This window comes from Ixodes scapularis, unplaced genomic scaffold, assembly GCF_016920785.2.
Source record: "Ixodes scapularis isolate PalLabHiFi unplaced genomic scaffold, ASM1692078v2 PGA_scaffold3__209_contigs__length_174095766, whole genome shotgun sequence".
Lineage (NCBI taxonomy): Eukaryota > Metazoa > Arthropoda > Arachnida > Ixodida > Ixodidae > Ixodes > Ixodes scapularis.
The window spans coordinates 98,621,751-98,638,128 of NW_024609868.1; the positions used below are offsets into that span (position 1 = coordinate 98,621,751).

Here is a 16,378-nt window from a genome sequence, read left to right on the forward strand (position 1 = left end):
CAACCTGTGCGGGTTGGATGCCACTATAGGTGACACGAAAGAGTAGGTGACTGGTTTCTAGACCCGATTGTGTGAAGAGTGAATGGCGGTAAGTAATCGGTCATAGTAAAGCAGAACTGTCGCTCGAGGCGAGGCTCTAAAAGACGAGGACAAACGTTGATAAGAAGATGGGCATGTTGCCATTTGAATAGCATTACTGCCGAGTACGTTTATATTAAGACCAAAGACCAGATTCTCGAAACTTTCTTACGATAAAAAAGTTAGTAAATTTATCTTACGACAAAGTTACAAACTTGTGAGCATTGTCGAAGAAAAATGCTCGTAAGTTTTGCATAGGTTTCGACGAAATTCGTAACTTCCGCAAAACTTACGTACATTTTGCTTCGGGAATGCTCACAAGTTTTTAACCATTAATTTTATGAACTGTTGATAACATAGCTACACAGCTGCATTCGAACATTTAGCAGTGAAAGTGTACGAACACATGCATGCAAATGCTCTTAACAACCAAATGCGCATTTTCCCACACCATGTGGGAAAAAGAACAAAACCTGACCACTTTTTACACATGCATTTGTCGCAGTGACAGCTCCCGGGGAATAGATTCACAACCTGGTCCCCCTGGGAGCGCAACAAGTGCGGAAGTGCTGCACGAGAGTTTGCCACAGGAGGCGGTGCAGCGGCCTTCAACAAATGTGCCGTACGGCCGACGTTGGTGCCGGGAGGCTTCACAGCGGTCCCTGCAGGAGACAGAGAGGCAACAGCGGCTGGAGGCAGCGAATGTCCTGTTGGAGAAGGAGTGCACAGAAAGGGTTATCCAAGCTGCCACGGCATCGATCGAAGCAGAAACTGCTGCAGAGGAGTACGACCATCAGTCGAAAAAATTACTAGAGGACCAAAAAACTTAAGTTGGACTGGAAACACAGCGTTGTTAAATTGTTAGAAAAATCAAAAACTAAATCAAATTGTTAAAACAACAATTAGGAGAATAGTAAACAGTGACATGGTATGCTGTTTTTAATTTTATTTTGAATGCATTTGTTTACATATGACAAAGCCAACACAGCTGCTGAGAAATAAAATCCATTTTACTTGCAACTGTCAATAAATTTCTGGATTCCGACGATCTTCTATACTCCTTCTCGTCCTACGATGGACCAAAGTTCAATGCTACAGGCCACCGGGTCCAATCACGAGCCTCTTTGAAACCATGCCGAGAACAGCAATTTTCCAACCACTGTAGCCGGCATTCTTACAACTTTTAAAAACTCCCCGAAACCATTGTAAATTACTCATGAGCTTCCGGAAGAAAGATCTATCCGATTCTTAGATCTCAGGCTCAATTTCCGACACACTCATATATGCTGTAAATATGAGCCAAGAAGTAAAAAAAACGATTCTTTTGTTCAAATCGGCACATTCTAAGCTGGTAAAAAGAGGAATCGTAAAATTATGTCTAAACAACTCTCTTCAAAAATCCTGCGAGCACTCTAATTCAGTAAGCTTTGATGCGCGAATTTCAAGATTAACATCTGCCGGATATCCCATCTCGTTATTAACATCGATTGCAGAGAGCAACCTGAAAATCAAAAATAAGTGAACATCTGTCACACCAAGAGCCAGAGACAGAACCACGAGACCAGTCGTTCTTCCCTACTTCCACAGGTTCTCCCATGGCATCAAGAAAATCGCTAACAAGTTCAACATCAACCTCGCCTTCTCTGCTCCTAATAAGCTTGCCAACTTGTGCAAACAAGTCAACTCACCTAATTCCCACCGAACAGGAAGCTGTACCAAATAACATCAGAACAGCTTCGTTGAGTGCGCCGAGGAAGTGGTGTACTCATGTCCCCTTTCGTGTGGGAAAATATACATCAGGCAGACCGGAGGATGCCTTAATGATAGACTCCGTGAAAACAAAAACAACACCACCAGAGCTAACTCTGGCCATCCGGGCATACACTGCCGTGATTTTGGGTGCGAGGCTCACCTGCCATTTTGTACAATTTTAGGTAGGAACAGTAACCAATTAACTAGAGAAATTATAGAAGCTGAACACATAGCCAGGAATTATAAAAACTGTATCACTACACCATCTTTAAACCTGACAGAAAAAGAGAAAAAAAAATTTAAGCGTCTAGGAGATCGGTGCGCGTGATTGGGGAAATTCGGTAGTGCAAGTGGTAGAGGAAGACAAAGTATATATCGAAACGAGTTTTCAGTTAGCGCGGTTTGTCTGAATTTTGCTTTATTTTTCGTGTGTAAGGAGTGAGTGTTGTTTGCAATAGTGCGCTGTAGTGTGTGTAAAAATGAGCAACCAAGTCGCCCAAGCTGCTACGTTAACAAGATACTCTGTGGTGTTTGCTTCTCTGCAATACACCAGTGCGCGGTAAAAAGCGCACTCAACGACACTGGCTAAACCTCCAGAATGAAGAGACGACTAACATGAAAATTATTACGAAACTTCCTAATATTGTCCTTCATTCATACAAAATGTGATAGAATAGTATGGTAATTTGAGACGATAATCAAAAGTCTTGAAAACCTGAAAACTTTCGTGAGCATATCGTAACGGCCCCGCCGGGCAGTGAGGCCCGAGCTATTTATGTTTTCACTATTATTAAAGTTATATTGAGTTTTAGCACTGCGTTGGTGCAAATTCCTTACATTGTCGTGAAAAGTAGCAAGACGTAGCAGGAAACTCACGTTGGGGCAAATGGCGCACCAATCCCATCACTGATATAATGAAAATTGTCTTCGCAAAAAAAATGCTAGGAAAACGCAGTTTGAGATAAGCAGTATTTAAGAGGATATGTTTGAATATGTCTGTACTCAAACGGTCTGAAAACAAGATCTGCCTAAGCCAATGTGTATTTTTCTTTTTCACATCGCAAGCATTGCTTTTTTTTTTCTTCTAAGAATTGCTTTACATTTAGGCGATATGAAGTAGCAAAAATATTTTACCGCTATTGTTTGAAAAGTATAAACAGCTAGTAAAAACCTTTAGGTTAATTAGACCAATCATATAGCATCAAAAGGAAGGACATGTTTCAGAGAAGTTCTAACTTCTATTCTGGAGTGCAAACAGAAATGAGAAAATGAAATCTAATAACTATTGTGACGTATAGAGTTAACTTGCAAATGGTTGAATTTTGTGAATTGACTTACTTTATTCCTACTAATGTGGCTAACCTTAGAATAAACCATACAGGCCATGGCAGTAGGTTATAGCCAGTAGTATAAATAAGGTGTAGCAGAGATATGCCTTCCCTTTCTTGCTTCTGAGCAGCCGTAGCCTACTACGCAAGAACATAAAAATAGCAACAAATGTAAAGCGCAGGCACAACCATATGAAAAGTTTAGGTGTCTCAAGGTGCCGAAACACTGAAACGTCGAACCAGGACGCATAGCCTCACTTTACCGTTCCACGATGCTCCTCTTTGTGCTATGCGACGCATTCTAGGTAACCTCTGCCGGTTATGACGGAGACAGGAAGGGCGTCATCCTCCATTGCTTGCAGGTGTAGCCGCTGTCTCTAAGCAGTAGACCATCGTAAACGTCATCGGCCAGCTTGCCTGACAACGAGCCCTTGGTGAATATCCTAGAGTCGTGGGGCCTTCCCGGCCATTTTGCAACGACATTGCGGCTACGGCAAAAGATGTCAACCACTAACTGTACATTTATCGAATGGTTCAGATGGCGGTTAACGTACACCTCCTCAAGCACCAGCACTTGTGTTGCCTGTATCCGAATGCGAGTGCCATCAACAGCACCCACGACCGAAGAAAACCCACCGTTTTCAAAGAAGGCCGGTTGCTAGGTATGACCCTCAGCATCACATAGCCACCTGCATTGTAGATGAATTTTAGTCAATATGTAGCATTATGACATTAACAGCGATGGTATTGTTGTTATGATCACATGATTAAAATAACGCAGCTATCATTCATATTCAGTAGTGAGCAATAAAAACCTTGTCTGCACAATGACAGTACTCAGCAGCCGCAACACAAGGTCAGTAGCACGTAGAGCATAGTTGGGAGAGCTGAAACCAGGATGTTTATAAATGTTAGCACTCCTACTTTATTTGTAGCTTAGTTGCATTTGCACCTGAGTCAATAATAGGTACTGAGGGAGTCATTTTGTATACTCCAATCGGTTCGCGTAATTTTACTGCTCAGTTCACTGGTCTGCATGTCACGCCCATTACCAGGGAACAAATATCTAGTGCTGAAGCAACACTATTAATGTTCCTTTAGGGAGCTACCAGTATACGGGGGGATTGATGCGCTGGCAGATATTCAGGCTAGCAAGCCTACAACTTAGGAAAGAAAAACTGAAGTGTCATTGCGCAGGTGGTGCGCCGTAAATAAATTGCAGAACATGTGTGTTGAGCTGACCACCTTCAACAAATTCCGGTGTTTCAGCGAACACAATTCACCCACCAAAATTTTTATACAAAGAGTTTCTAAAATAACGGTGATTGCTCATTGGGCAGTCTAGGCCCAGGCTTCTTTCTCGGACAACTAGCCTTCACATGCGCCTATTATCAGGGCACGCTAGGAGATGCTCCAAACCACTTACCCTATGAAATCTCGGGCATGACGTGCCAAGGCCAGAGCCATTCTCCTCACAGTCCGCGAAGCAGTGGAGACTTGCACACGGATGTAGTCTCCTCTGGTGGTGACGAAGTTCCCTGTGGCGTAGAACCGCAGGGCGAAAATGTCCTGCTGCTCTGCAGAGAGAGCGCGGCTGCGACGTGTCGGTCACCCGAAGTCCGGGCGCAGTGTATCGGCAAGGAACACAATGCCCGCGCGACCGAATCGAAAGCGCTCCTGCAGTTTGTCTTCGTCGAAATCCTCCAAAGGGCTCAAGCGGTCACGGAACACACGCTGCCGTCCCATCATCAAAACACCGTACTGGGCGAACACGCGCTCTCTTTGATGTCGGCGTCACATTAAGTCGACATGGAGTCCCTTATCTTCGCCAATCCTTCCGCACATCAGTTGTCAGTCGGTCCGGTAGTCAGTCGGCGGGCGAGTCGGAGGGTCGGTTGGGCAAACGGCAGAGACGACAAACAGTGAAAATCTGCTGATAACTAAAGCGTCGGAAACGTACGTCGCAGGATACGAGAACAAAATAACGAATCTATAAAGACCATTGCCAGATCCGAATTCAACGCTGCAAACTTATGCTGTATTTGGCGAAACAATAGACGCATCAAAATATTTGTAATTTTTTAAAAGTATATATATATATATATATATATATATATATATATAAATTCATGCATAAAACGAAACTATCTGTTAAGATGTCTTTTTATTTTCCTTAATAAAGACAAAACTATCGAAAAAGTTTCTTAAAAGGCGATTTCTTTGCTTCGACCGGCAGGTGGCGGGAGCTACCGCATAATAATAAAACGTGAAAAATTGCGCATTGAGTTTTTGCCGAATGCAGCTATGTACTCGGACGTACCTAAGTAGGGAAGCGTGGTTAACTTCTAACCACGGTTACAGTTAACCAGCTGCGAGCAATCGGGCCCTGGAAAAAGCTGAGTCTTCTCGAATTAAGAAGGATGGTTGAGCAATTGTTTATGGATGTGAAACGTCTCCCAATTTTATCTGTGGACGGCATATCACTGCTGAACCTGATAAAAATTTGTTGATTTACATATCCAAAAAGTGTATCGGTGATATGTCATCATACGTCAGCAACGTGTGAAGTTAGTGGAATATGATTTGAACCTATAGTTCCTGCCAGAAAAAGAACTCGTCTTTGCTGATGTCTTGTCTGGAATGAAGACATCGGTAACAAGTGAAGGCCCCAGCGAATACATTGATATCCATGCAACAAATATTCTTTCAACATTGTTCAGCGACAAAACAATAGCACGGCTTGTTTCATCAACAGAGCAAGACAAGACACTCAAAACAGATTGTCATCAAATGGACTCAATACACGTCATTTCAAGGCGAGCTCAAATATTTTAAAGAATAACGTTTTGTTGTGAACATTGTGCTCATAAAAGGAGCTAGAATCGTAATACCTCGAGGACTGACAGCCGAGTTGCTGAAACGCTTGCACAGCGGTCACCTCGGCATTAGTGAGTGCACATCACGTGCCATACAATTATTGTTTGGCAGGGAGTCGATAAACGCATTACAGAAATGGCCAGGCGATACGGCACCTGCTAGAACTTTGCCTACCACCTGCAGGAGAAGTATCTACAACTAGGAGATATGCCGTTCTTTTTCCTTTAGATGAAAGTTGAGCAGGCCTGTTCCTGTATGCTGGGAAATATTACCTGGTTCTCTGCGATGCTTAGTAAAACTTTCCCAAGGGTGTGGAACTACGAAGCCCCACACAAAAAAATAAGATTGACGTCATGGCAATTATGTTTCTTGCCATGGCATCCTGCCCGAAGTTTGTACAGACAGCAGCACACAGTTGAATTAAATGCAGCTCACCATTACCTAAAGCATGTGACATCTAGTCCGCAATTCACAAAATTGAAGAGACTTGCGAGAAAAGGGGGGCAAATTGTTTATAGAGTCGTCAAAAATTGTGATCACTGTGGTCAATACTTTTGGTTAGGTTAACTAGCCTGCAGAACTACGCACTTGAATCCGGAGCAGCGCCAGTTAAGCTCCAAATGAGACGAAAGGCCTGCACGCTTCTGCCAGATTTCATGACCGATGCTAAAGCATAATCAATACAGGAACCGTGTATAATCCTACTGAAAACCCAGTAAAACTTTTCACTAGATGCATTATGGAACCGGGTAAAGCTGTGTCGTCTGTTTCGTCCTCTTGTGTGTTTCGTTCGTTTTAAGTCAACGGAAATTAGTGTCTGGAAACTCGAACTGCAGATTGCAGACGAAGGAATAGTTTCTGAAAACCTAATTCCTAATAGATTCCAGATAAAATCCAGATAGATTTCCGGTTCCATAATCGAGATACCGAATATTTATACGGGGTTTTTCGGTAGGAAAGTATTTCTCGTCATAAAATGAAGATGCTCTGCGGGTTTGAGGTGATAAAGCCTGTTCAACAAAACCAGGAGTGATACGTGGCAAGAGACCAAGGTCGTTAAAGATATGAATAGAGAAAGGTGCACACCAACATCAAAACTGAAAGTAGCTATTCAAGACATTTGAAACTTTCAATCATTCAGACGAGTTAGAGTGAGGCATGCGACACTACAGACAAATGTCTACCAAGGCCGATGTCACGAGTGTCAACAGCCTCTTGCTCTCGTTCAGACACAATGCCTTGGTACAGTCAGAGTAATGGAAATCAAGCGTATCAACAGCGGAGTTTGCATTTGAGTGCTCCTCGTCGTCCTAGTTGTGAAGATGTTCACCTAGGCAGTTAACATACGGCAAGGACATAATTCAAGTCGTTTCAAATTTATTTACATATGCTTTCACCTAGAGTAATTTTTTGTGTATTAACTTTAAAGATGATATGTATCGGCAATAACGATTGTCGGTCATTCAAGACCCGTAAAAAGAAGGCAAATAAATCTGCCGTCGGTTTATTCTTCTGCCTAGCTAGGGAGATACAGCCTCCTCATTATGTGTCCTTAAGGTATGCTAAAAATAGTTTTAATGTATCCTAGTCATGTGAAATTGTTTTCTATTTTGTTTCTGTTCAAATCATCCTCGACTGAAATGAACTTCAGGAAGAAGTCTTATATGTTGACAATGATAATGATTTTAATATATACCCTACCAAAAAACAAGCATAAACTGGATTAAGGAACAGAAAATCTAACTGGGTGATTTTTTGCGGGAAACCTGAAATCCAGTTTGCCGGCAATCGTTTGCAAACTGGATTTCAGGTTTACAGCAAGAAATCAAGTTAGACTTTGTTCCATAATCCTGTTTACAGTGTTTTTTCGGAAGGGTATCAGAGATTCATTATAGAGGATGTATGTCTTAAAACGTCAACCAAATCGCTCCTGCGAAAAGTACGCAGGGTTCCGAAGAAAGGTAAATGTCGTATTGAGACTCTGCCAGAGGGCCCATCCGTACAAATTAAAAACATTCAGTGTAATGACATTTTCAGTTACTTTCATGTCATTAGCTTTTTAATGAGTCAATTCATAGGTGCGGTTCTAATTAGAAACTTGCTGAGGATAATTGAAAACCACAAAAGGATCTTATAAGAAACGTAGAAAGTACGTACAAAACTTTACTGCGTTTTGAAGAACAGTGAATTTGGACGCGTTTCTAGGTTCCAGTTTCCTATCGGAGCGCATCACCCTAGTAAAAAAAATCATTTGTATGAGAAATTTCTTGTGTCCAATAAACACATATGAATCATACAAGATATATAAGAACATATAAGAACCATATAAGAATTATATCAGAACTATATAAGAATTATATAAGATATATAAGAACCCCATAAGAAACTTATAAGAAACTTCCCACGAGTTTCTTATATGGTGCTTGTCTGTTCTCATACATCTTATATAGTTCTTGTATAGTTCTTATATGGTTCTTAGACGGTTCTTATATGTTCTTATATATCTTGTATGATTCATATGTGTTTATTGGACACAGAAATTTCTCATACAAATGAGAATTTTCAATAGGGCAGATGGTGATGATGATCTGCGGTTGTTTTCCTTTTAGAATAAAAAATTAGATGACAACCAGGTTAGCACACAAAATATATTATTATATATTTCACTTTACAATGACTTGTGGTGTTTTACATTGGGGAACGACAACTGTGAGCTATGTAAGCCTATCCTTTTGCCGAACAAAATTATACGAATGCGTGAAAGTTATAGAGGGAATACCAGGAATTTAAGAAGAGCCAATCTTTATGAAATATAGAATGCTTAAGGCCGACGTATACTACTTCAAACTTTTACAATTGATACATAAAAATCGACTCTACACCACAGCACCACACAGCCTGAGTAAATATCCTGCTAGAAACTGTGAGCGAAGAATGCTGGCCATAGGAACCATCAATGGCCGACAAACGGCAACATTTCAAACATCTAAAACTCTAAATGAAACAAAACTGAACGGTAGCTTTAATAAGACGTTTTCTGTTAAAAATTATATCGGTAGGTCCCTAGTTGGCAGTGAAATGGCATTTTCATATGGATATTGTATTGCGATTAGAACATAGTCAGTGTATCTAATCAATTTAACATAAATATGTCTCACAGCGAAGCTGTATATGACTCGTAGGTCGAGATATATATATATCCGTCAACAGAAAACCCACGCGCGCTCATTATCAGCGTTCGCATACGCCTTGTCATTTATCATGTTGTTTTGACACTTGGTTCAATAAGAAAAAAGAAAACACAGATGTCAAAACCGCGCGATAGATTATAAGGCGCGCGCGAACGATAATAAGTACGTAGCACTTATCGTTCGCTCATGCGTCTCGCGGTAAAGATTGAGGTTGCATGTGCTGCCAAGGCAAAGACAGCGTACACAGTAATTGATATATCAAATGTTTTTGTACAGTGCATTTACTTTTCTTTCGTCAATCATTTGTTATTGAGCTTCTTGCTGTTTACAAACGTGAACTGCCACTTGCGTCCGAAGCGGCTTCTGGTCGCACCGTCTTTGCAAGCCGGTTGAGCTTGGTTATGCCACCAGTGCTAGAAAGCATAAATGCTGCGCGGACAACATAGTTGGCGACTAAGCGGGGGCGTTCGGCTGTACAATATTACAGCTTGGAGTAGACAAGTTGCTTTCTAAATGTTATTATCTAGGTATCTTGAGCTGCCGAGCCTTAGGGGGAAGCGGCTTTGACAGGCATAACGCCTTTATCTCCTGCCACTACCGACACCTCCTAGAAAACAAAGCCGTATTGCTGATAGAGATGTCGACATCAGCGAAGGCCAACGCTATGCAGAGATGGCACACAAAGATTGCGTGAACGTTCGGCTCAAACTTAAGTCGAGGCCGAGCGCTGACGCAGCCCTCGTTTCCAATCTGTATCCAGCGTTGGCCTTCGCTGGTGCCTTAAAAATATCAGCAGTGTGGGGTCGTCTTCAATACGATGTTGCCTCTACGGGGTGAGCCAAAACAAATTAAATAAATAAATTAGGCTGTCCCGTGGTGCTAGGCACCTAGCCTGTGGGGTTTTCTTAGCCCTTTTCTGCACGTGCAGTCACCAATATACTAACATTCTTTTTGTGGTTCCCGCCACTCCACTCTGGTAATTAGTGTAGAGTCCACGCCTAGAGCAGACCCAAAGTTGAAAACTACTACCAGTGGGCGTTTACTTGGTGTCTGTCCGCACTCCGGTGGTTCTGTTGGGTGCAGGCCGGTGCACGGCAGTACAATACGCTCTGTCCTTCGGTCTGCCTCACCGCAAACTGAACACACCGGCGATTCCACCGCATAATCGAAGCGCCGGCGGTATACTTGCGGTCGTAGAGCTCCGGCGCGTACTTCAAAAGGAAGCGGCTGCTCAGACTGTTGCTGTAGACAGCAGTCTCTGCCGAAATTTCTTGCTTACACTGCTGCTACATGAGCAGCCTCTACTTGAACTCTGCCGTCTCTGCCAACCTAATTGCCTCCTCCTCTCTCACCCTCGTCTGTATACCTCTCCCCAGTTTGTACCTTGTGTGGCTTTCACTGGGGCTGTACACGAGCCGAACTTCTTCTCTAGCTAGTACACCCGCTTCCTGCTTGAGGCCTGACTGCCGTAAGGTACGCATGGACCAAAAGTTTCTTGGCCAACCTATTGAGGATCCTGTGGCGTACACGGCTGTTATAAGTAATTTTGCTCGTTACGTCTCTGCCCTCAAATCACGATCACTCAAGATCGTTCCGAACCGCGACATTGGTTACCATTCCGCGACATCGCAAGGCCTGCCGCCCAACCTATTGCTGCCGACTTTCAAAGACTTGCCGCACTAAGCTAGGGTCATAGAGAACTGTGTTGGCGAAGGTTAGTCCAGGTACCAACACCACCTTCCAGGGTTATCGAGCCACACAAAAGCGATTGCAGCTCCACAAATTACGCTTGCGCAGAACTGGGTTTCTCGCATGGCTGCTTGATGGAAATCTGCGTAGTGCTCAGTCAGGTACTTGGAACTTGGTAGCCGGCGTAGAACCCAAATATTTGCACGATTTTTCCACCTGTAGTGTTCCACCGTTGAGCGCCACACTGCTCAATGTAGTTTCTTCGCGGTGAGCTAACTGTAGCACTGTCGATTTTTTGGTGTTTAATTAAAGGCCTTGCACAGTCGCCTCACTACTGAAAAACCCTGTATAAATTTTCGCTATCTAAATTATGGAACCGTAAATCTATCAACCTTTATTCTGATTGGATTTCAGGTTTTCAGAAATTATTCATTTGTGTGCATTTTTGATTTCAGGGTTTCAGAAACAGATTTCCAATTCCATATTCCAGATAATAAAAAAAGTTACTGGACGTTGCGCTGTAGTTTTTTGTCTAGTTGCGCTGTAGGTTTTGCACCGCCTCTGCTGTCCATACAATTTCGTCCGCATAGGTGATACCCAGTAGCATCCACTTCAACTCTGTGCCACCGTCCAGGTGCGTAAGTTAAAACCCAAGCTTCGACTCGACAATCTGTTCCTCCAAAACTGATACTTAAGAAAAGAAGTGTGGTAAGCGGCCATCCTTGTCAAAGGATGGCCCCTTACCATGACCTCCTCTGATGTGTACCATTCAACCGGGTCGTCGCTATATAACTGGCGTAGGTGCAGCGTACGAGGACTAGTCACTCATAAGCAAGGTGAAGCTTTCCACGACACACTACGAGTCGCGCGTGCAGCACGACTTCATATGCCTTCGTCACATCTCGCAGCAATAGAGCAGCCTTCTTCCATATTTCCTGGCTGCTCCAATGCTATGAGAGTTAACAGCTTGTCTTCCATCAGTCGTCCTCTCCGGAACTCGCCCTGAAGCAAGGTGAGCACTTTGTTCCCTTTTGCCCACGTTGTCATGAGTTATTTGATGAGGTGCGCGAAAGTCCTGTACATCGTTGAGGTGACAGTCAAGGGCAGATAATCTCTGAGGAATTCTTTCTAGCCCACTTTTAGCAATCAGAACTTCGCAGCCGAGCCGCAAGTCTTGAAGCTCCTCTTTGAAAATGAATCCTAAGATATCCCCCATATGCTTCGCTGCATCGTTCCCCAGGAACTCGAGAACGCTGGCCGGAGACACGTCCAATAATATGGAAGTACTCCCTTTCAGACGCGTCAGCGCACGCACAAGCATCACCCGGCCGATGTCTCTTCCCTGGGCGAAGTCCGTTTCATCCGGGGCAGACCAGCGCTGTAGTGGCATGGGTACTCCTCATGGCCAATTCACACGACGGACCGAATTGTGACTTTCGTTCGCGGACTGTGTATCACGTGACATCACGTTCCTGATTCCTGCCATCCGCGCCTCGTCTACGGACGCGAGGACTGAGAAAGCCAAGGGCCTTTTCATTCATGGAAGTTTGGCGGGAGATTGACTTGGAAAGTGTTTAGTCTGGTAACGGTACAATGTTTTCCTCTGTTTGGTTTTTTATTTCTGGACGGTTAAAAAAATTGTGTTGTGTTTTGTGTGTTCGCTGCTTCATTTTTTTCGCGCGATTCCTGATTCCACGCGTGAAATAAACTGCAGGCACTTAGCCCGGCTGACGCGGCGCAGGTTCCGGTACTCCTCCGGGGGCGTGTCAACAAGCTTCCGTCAAAACTCGGCTAGCACGCTGCGATAATTCTTGCATGTCCAATCAGCCTTTCACCGAGCAAGACCTTTCTTGTGTCTGCGGTGTACGTACTTGAGCGATGTGCACGAGTGCGGAGTGCGTAAAGGCATCTCAAAACGCCCCTCCGAGAGCCCAAAACTTCGTCACCTCTACACCGAAGCCTTCTCGAGCAGGACAATGCACGTGTCACTGTCATGCCATGGATAAGTAAAGGTTCTGGCGCTTCACGCGAAGCATATCATGGTGTTATGTCTCGATCTGCACGTAACACCGGTGTACGATTCTTTATCGCAACAGCAAACGCCGATTTCTCTCTTGGAAAACGGTGCGAGGTTAGAGTTTTGCGGCAATGTGGGGCGGCGAAGAGGTTCGGTCCGTCCTCGCTGGCGTCTGCTCGTCGTCCCGTTCGTGAGGATACGCTTGGGAGACAGAAGAACCGCGGACATGCGGTCACGTGATCAATCCGTCCGTGGATCAGTCCGTCGTGCGAATCGGCTATCAGGGACAAGAGTCTTCTTCAGATAGACGCTGAGTGACCATGAGGGATTTAAAGTTTTGACAATAATAAATAATATACGTGCCTAGTACTTGCGCTGACAGCTCCGGCAAGGAATAGGCCTGAAAATCCAGTAAATTCTTTCAAGTGCCTCTTGACATAATACGGAATAAGCTGTAAAACATAAATTACAATCATTAGTATTGGTTATAAATTAATAATTAATAATTGGGGTCGTGTGGATATTTATACAGCCTGTATGTAGTTGGTCAGCCATTTCAAAGTTGCGACGAGTCACTCGCTGTAGAATATCAATTTAGCCAGTGAAGTACAACCGCTAGCCTGGGGTCTTTAACGTGCACCACGCAGTAGTGATATACGACCGCATGCCGGTACGATGCTCATACGGATCGAAACGGGCAGGGGTGGGGATTGAGCCCAGGATCCCTGGGTTTCGCAGCGCGAGCTTTCGCTCCACCTGCTCCGAGCTGGTGTGCGCTAGCCAACTAGGCCACCGACCCCCCCCCCCCCCCCCTATTGGTTATGAACACCACCAGAAGATTGTTTTTGTAGATAAAATAAAGTTCTAATAGCGGGAGGTCCGGAACTGCGGTAAATTATATGAAAGCTTCCGCTACCACAACCTGCATCAGTATGACAGGTATCTCAACTGGCTTCGCTTTGTAAGCAAAACGCTTTTAGACCGCCACGAAATCCAAATTTACTGCAATGCCTATGCACTTCTGCAGTGATATCGGAATTTCTCGCTATCTAGTTGGAAAAATGCCGGATTTCATGTTTCTCAACTACGCGAAGGGAATATGTCTTATTCACCTGATCTATCTGCTTGGTGGCTCCTGTAAGCTGAGGGTCGCAATCACGAAACCAATATATTAGTAAGAATGACAGAAGCATTTCTATGACATAGTAGGCAATCAGCACTGCGGTTCCAACACGGGCTGTCCTGTAAATAAAACATACAAGCACTCATTAACTTGCAATATGGTTAATTCAACATATTCTTTTTTAATTTGCTTGATAACATCACCTCAGCAACACAACGAAAAATATCTGACTCTGATGACATGCGTCTTAAGTTGATATTTTCACACAGGAATACTCTTGTGCTTCATCCTTTATTATAGCGTTATTGGTTCCCTGGAAATAGTACAGACGGTCTCTAGGAAATACATTATTTACATTGAAGAGTATACGACGATGAATTGAACTGTTTCTGTTCTGAATATTCACAGAAAATGCCAGCAAAAGCTGGAGTCTCACAACTTTTCTATATAATTGTAGCTTCTACAGGGCACTCTCAAATAAAAAAAAAAAAAAACTCAAAAGAAAATTATTAAAAACAATATTGTAATTATAGCCCGTGAACACGGGCTCTAAACGACCATGATATTGCTCTGGCCATAAACATCAGCTCCACCCTCGAGCATATCCTAACTTTAAATCCGGACAGAACTCCAATGTCTGGTGGAACTTCGTTCAGAGGTTTCTGATAAAAAAAAAAAAAACAATTCTGCTGTGCAAATTATGTAAGTTTATGTAAATAACATATTTGTTTCAAAAACAACCTGCATACTTTATAAAGAATGCATTGGTTGTTTTTAAATACCCGTATGTACTTTGTAAGAATATGTTTTTAGAGAGGATTTGTTATTTTGCTCCGAGTGCGATTCGGTATATGCATTCCTGCACACTAGAGGGTGTACCTTATGGCGATAAACATAATCAGTCTGAGCACAAGCTCTTGTGTCAAGTGGCTCAAGTGTCAACCCGCTGAGTGCTGAGCTCTCAGTTCCTGTAAACGTCGGAGCCGCCTTCTGCCACGGCTTGAAAGTTTTCAGTGTGCGCTACGGTGAGCTGAAGTACGTTTAACACAACCGAATGGAAGCAACTGGCTTAGGAAGTTTGAGCAATCAGCGGTGTAATATAGATAATTGAAGTTTTTGATAGTGCATTAGTATCGGTTTGCCGGTGACAGTATTGGTTTGCGGGTTAACAGGGTGTTTGTAGGACCAGGCTAGCTGATTTGTTGTATCTAGATGGCATGCTGAGATTTGGATATATGACTAGCGTGTGAATACGGAATTGGTGCCACTGAGAAACTTCAAATATATATTTCACTTCAAACGACGTAAATATTGTTTGTTTGTTTTTTTAAATCAAAATTAAATGTTTAGGGCACGTGAGTCATTTTAAATTTTGAGCTTATCTGCGAACAGGTCTGCGACCATCGACATGTCTTGCTGTGCGAACACTGATCAGCAGTTTTCTTATAGAGTAACTTAGCATTACGAAAAGTTTATGTCCCGTTTAGCCATGATGTACTAAAGCAGCCAAAATAACCTAGAACGTAGTGCGGCGAGCAGCACGGCACTCTCAGGGCCACATGTCATATTTTTCTATAAAATGTGAAGCGCGACAAGGTGAATATTCACTTACGCTCGTGGCGACACACTGCGGTTTTGTGTCGTCTACTAGCGAGAAAGTGGAGGCAACATCCTTTCGTTTAATATAATCGTAAAACCTATGCATAGCACAGCATAAACATATCGGGAACTTTTTACAAATAATTTCTGTAGCGCCCCAACTTATGAGGATGCAATAATCAGGTAACAGTTGAGTTGCTCGAACAAAGTTTTCTTTCTGTGTTCGCCAGTTATATGTTCGAAACGGACGGGAGTGCGGCCGATAAAAATGCGTGAGATATATGAGCATTAAAAAGTTTAGGACGCGGAAAAATTAAAATATGAGATAACTATACTGCTGGCTTCATTGTATAATTTATAATCATGATAAACTTGTTTGGAAACAGACGCGATAGTTTCGCGAATGAATCGATTTATATGCGGGACACTCCGACACTCCACATTCGAAAATGCAGTCCTGTCTGTTGGGTGGCTAACGTCACCCGCCCAACGCGCGGAGTCCCTCTGCACGCACTCGCAGACCTGGCTCTCTCGGCGTCTCGAAAATCAGCTTTCATGTTTAACTTTGAGTGTCGAGCTCGCGGTTTCGAGAAGGTGACATATACGGCATCACTCGCTTCGTTAGAGTCTTCGACACTGATCGCAGCAGCGATGAGAGTGTTGTTATCAAAAGACGTTAGAAGCTGGTCATTTTGACTACGACTGGTTCGGGGTCAGCTCCAGC

General features: G+C 43.4%; 1 protein-coding gene across 1 annotated transcript in view; it reads right to left on the minus strand.

The window, feature by feature from the left end:
- LOC8043514 (sodium-coupled monocarboxylate transporter 2) overlaps positions 1-16,378 on the minus strand; it is a 93,758-nt gene that overhangs the window by 47,514 nt on the left and 29,866 nt on the right. Inside the window, exons 7-8 of the mRNA XM_042292809.1 lie at positions 14,045-14,174; positions 13,296-13,384 (exon numbers count right to left, since the gene is read on the minus strand). Of these exons, the coding sequence (XP_042148743.1) occupies positions 13,296-13,384; positions 14,045-14,174 (219 nt within the window). The remainder of the gene's footprint in view (positions 1-13,295; positions 13,385-14,044; positions 14,175-16,378) is intronic.